This window comes from Vicia villosa, unplaced genomic scaffold, assembly GCF_029867415.1.
Source record: "Vicia villosa cultivar HV-30 ecotype Madison, WI unplaced genomic scaffold, Vvil1.0 ctg.000799F_1_1, whole genome shotgun sequence".
Classification (NCBI taxonomy): Eukaryota; Viridiplantae; Streptophyta; class Magnoliopsida; order Fabales; family Fabaceae; genus Vicia; species Vicia villosa.
Genome location: NW_026705354.1, coordinates 665,702 through 669,587, shown reverse-complemented (window position 1 = coordinate 669,587; position 3,886 = coordinate 665,702). Strand labels below are relative to the sequence as shown.

Sequence of the window (3,886 nt, the reverse complement as noted above, 5' to 3'; positions counted from 1 at the left end):
CCAATGGAGAATTGCTTGTTGATTGCTTAACCATAAGCCATGTTGATTATTTCAATTTGCCATTGGAGTTTGCTTAGTTGGCACTCTAAATTGCTTTAAAATAAGAAATGTTATCCAAATAAGCAATTACAAGGACACATTGCTTATCATTAAAATATTATTTCTCAATTTTAAATTGCTTATTTATAATCATTGCTTATAAATTACTTAAATGAAATGTAGCAATTTAGACTCACAAAATATGACACAAGCAACCATGGGATGTTTTCCATTGGAGATACTCTTACAACACGTGAAATAAGGTGAAAAGATATGGATGATGGAGAAAAATCATCTTTCCATGAACTGGGAAAGAAGTCTGTCTGTCTGCCCCCACGTTCCTGGTAGTGGGATGATGGAAATTGCCACTAGCAAAACCTATGGGTCTATATAAGTGGGATGGTAGAAGTAATTTGTTGTTGGCCTGTTTGTTTTTGCCGTGGCAGTAGCAGGACATCAAACTTGTAGCAAATGTAAAGCACACAGGCACGGTGTGAAACCGGCACAGTGTGAAAGTAGTTTCAAACACATGCTTATACAAAATTCATTGCAAAAATGTCAAAAAAACTAAATAGGTATTGCCACATAGGGAGAGAATACTTCATTTCATCAACATAGCTGAATAAATAATCTCTGAAACCAATCTTACAATGTTAATATTACAACTACAAACAGACATGAATCTCGAACTTGCAATATATTCAAGTAAATGAGATTTAGCAATAACTATATCACATCTTAAAATGACCAAGAATAGGTTGCGGCCGAATGTGGAAATATGTAGCCGGAACCAAATAAGCACATACTACAGACACGTAAAGTTTAAACCAGACAGAGGCAAAAATGTAGTACATGCATAAGCCAGTCCATAGAATAACCATCATACAATTCAAAATCGTCTTTGCAGCAGGGAGGTCTCTCTCTTTCGCTTGATCAGGAAACTTACCTTGAAACTGAAAATTGTAAAGCAACTTGTCCTTAAACTGGAATCTGTCCATCAGCCACGTGGACATTTCGTCTTCGGATGTTGGGATACGGTCGATGGGAAAGCGGCAGATATGGATATGAACTTCAGAAGGATCCACCCCAAAGACATTGTCCAAGAAAGAAGGACAGCGGTATTTGTAGCCAATGGTAACATCGTAAACTGACAATTTAAAGTTTAAAGCATTTAGTTGTTAGGATAATACGAATTCAAGATTTTACAGAAGCTTTTATCAGAGAAGAGAGGATAACCTGCAACTAGAGAGCCCCTCAACTCTTGCAAACAGGTACAAAAGCCTTTGGTTTTTGGCAGTAAAACGTTTTCCATAATCGGTAACCCTTGTTCGGCAGCATATTTTTTACTTCGACGGCACTTCTGTTCACTACCAGAAAGAAGAAAAAAAAGATAGATGGCAAAAAATCATCAAAATAATACACAAATTGACAAAGTTACATATGCTACATCAATTCAAACTGAGGAAGAAGAGAGTTGTGCTACAAAATCGCCATTGAATTTTCAAGTTGTCGCGAAAGTTGTCTAAATTTGGTTGTACAAAAACTATTTCTCAATGTAAAACGAGAATCAAATAACAAGCGGCTTACGTAAAATCAGTGCCCTCGGGGAAAATAGCAAGCCAGAGGGGATCTTGCGGATCCTTGAATGTCGAAAGCATTTGACGCATCATTGACTCATCAGCTTCCCACTTCCTTTCTACCGGGATGAACTCCAATATATGAAATGCCCAACCAAAAATCGGAAGTTTCATCAAGCTGCTCTTAAGTACATATTTAATGTATCCAATGCATCCCTTCCGCAAGGCAAGGTCCCATAAGTACATCCAATCGACTTCAGTTCTGTGATTTGCAATCAGTAAGATCCGTTCTCTCGAAGGAACAATATCTCCGGAGAACACAACTTTAGTCTTGTTAATTTTCTCAAATAGAAAAGGCCACAAAGTTAGCCAAGCACCAAAGAAAAACGATGTCGTCCTCCTGCTGTAGCCGATGCTAAAAAACCTCACTATAACAGAAGTTATAAAGCCAAAGAACACCAATGTGACAAATGCTGATGAAACCAACACCAGTAGACATACTAAACCCCGGACAATTTTAAAAGGAGCTAGAGACTGATACTTTGCTCCGGATTTTGAACTTACAGGTGTAAGAACAGCCATATATGCTATCAAAATCAAGCACTGAAATGAAAATAACTACACTGACTCTTCAAGATTTACCTCCTCAATGAATGAATAAATAGAATATCTCTTACAAAAATACGATCTAGCTTTCGAGTTTCTTAAACTGATGATTGTTTCAATGGCTTTGTCGTTGTAAATGGTACGATAAGATCGCAGTTAGGGAAAGTAGACTTGACGATATCTTCACCCTGAAAAATGTCAAGAAGAATTGAACGATATTAGGTTTCGTAAAACATAAGAGCGATGAACAAAATATTGATTTTATTAAAGAATGTCATTGCCTAGTGCCTACGCATATATAATAGGAGAAGGGGAAAACATTTGTCAAATATATCAGCACATAACAAATGAAAACTGAAAAGGAATCATTGCTTATTAAGGAATCAACATAGTTTAACTCAAAATGGATCAAAATGTAAATAAATTTTGTAGGGTGTTCTAAAGAAAACCAACAAAGTACTAATCTCTAACACAAACTCACACCGCACACAACACTGAATATCAACACCAGTAACTAGTAACTACTGTTGCCGGTGTCAGGCCCGACACTATAGTGTCATACTACTCTCTTCACTGTAAAAAGCAAATATTTTCTTTTAAGGTTTATTGAATAATTAGTGTATCTGATCTATATTTAAACCAGAAACATAAGTTATTCAATGAATCTGAAAATGGAATATTTCCTTATAATAGTGACTTGAGGGTGTAGGTTACAAGCATCTATTCAAATTTATATATGACAGATAAAAAGTTACACATTCAGCATCATAAGTCATAAAAATACATAGAAATATGACTCCATGAGTGATCTCAACAAAACAAAACCACATTATGCAAAAGAAAGTGTTTTTTTTTTTCCTTTTTAGGATAAGGGACCAAAAGGATGAAACCCCATTTTCCAAAAACATCATGGTTACTACTGAAACAACCCTAGTAATTCAAAGCTCGGATCTTTAACAGACACAAAATGTTTCAAATTACAACATTGGAAAAAACAAGAACCCCAATAAGAAAGTGATACAATACAATACAATGGAGTTGAGAATCATTCATTACCTTTGTTGAAGATTGTAGCATTATCTGAGGGCCAAACAAACATTGAGATGAACAAGAGAAAGAGAAAAATCGATGGGAGATTGAAAAGTGAGCTTTTAAGGAAAAGAGTTAGGATGAATAGTGAAATAGTATTAGATAGAATAAAGAAGTGAGGTGTAGATTTTAGTGGATGATATGATAGTAGAAGTAGTACCTTCCTCCCTCCACAACACAACTGTTTCAAAGTTCACGAACAAAGAGTGTACGACAATGACTAGAACCTTCTTTTGTGTTACGGAGTTTAATGTTTTTAGATTTTTTTCTGACTCAACAGAACAGTACGGTATTTATTAAGGTTTGCAAAATGTTACACTTGTTCAACTCATTTTTTATTTTTTTACAATCCGTTTAAACTAGTTAACTAGTAACAAACCCGTGCGTTCGCACGGGTTCTGGTACGGGACGCGCATTTGTTTCAGATATATATTTTTTAATAAAAAATGTTTGATTACTCGTAAAAAAATAATAATTGAATGTATAATTAATAAAAAATATTTTGATCAGTAACTTCATGTCCCGTTAATAATCAATATTTTGATCAATAACTTCATGTCCTGTTAATAATCAAT

The 3,886-nt window shown here is 35.0% G+C and overlaps 1 protein-coding gene across 1 annotated transcript; it reads right to left on the bottom strand.

Moving 5' to 3' along the window:
* Positions 1–643: 643 nt before the first annotated feature.
* On the bottom strand, positions 644–3,552 carry LOC131631274 (probable 1-acyl-sn-glycerol-3-phosphate acyltransferase 5). Its single transcript, XM_058902070.1, has 4 exons — positions 3,279–3,552; positions 1,627–2,410; positions 1,276–1,406; positions 644–1,186 (listed from the first exon to the last, which is right to left on the bottom strand). Exons 2-4 carry the CDS (start codon positions 2,196–2,198, stop codon positions 771–773), a joined length of 1,119 nt encoding a protein of 372 aa, XP_058758053.1. The 5' UTR covers positions 2,199–2,410; positions 3,279–3,552; the 3' UTR covers positions 644–770.
* Between the last annotated feature and the right edge of the window lie 334 nt (positions 3,553–3,886).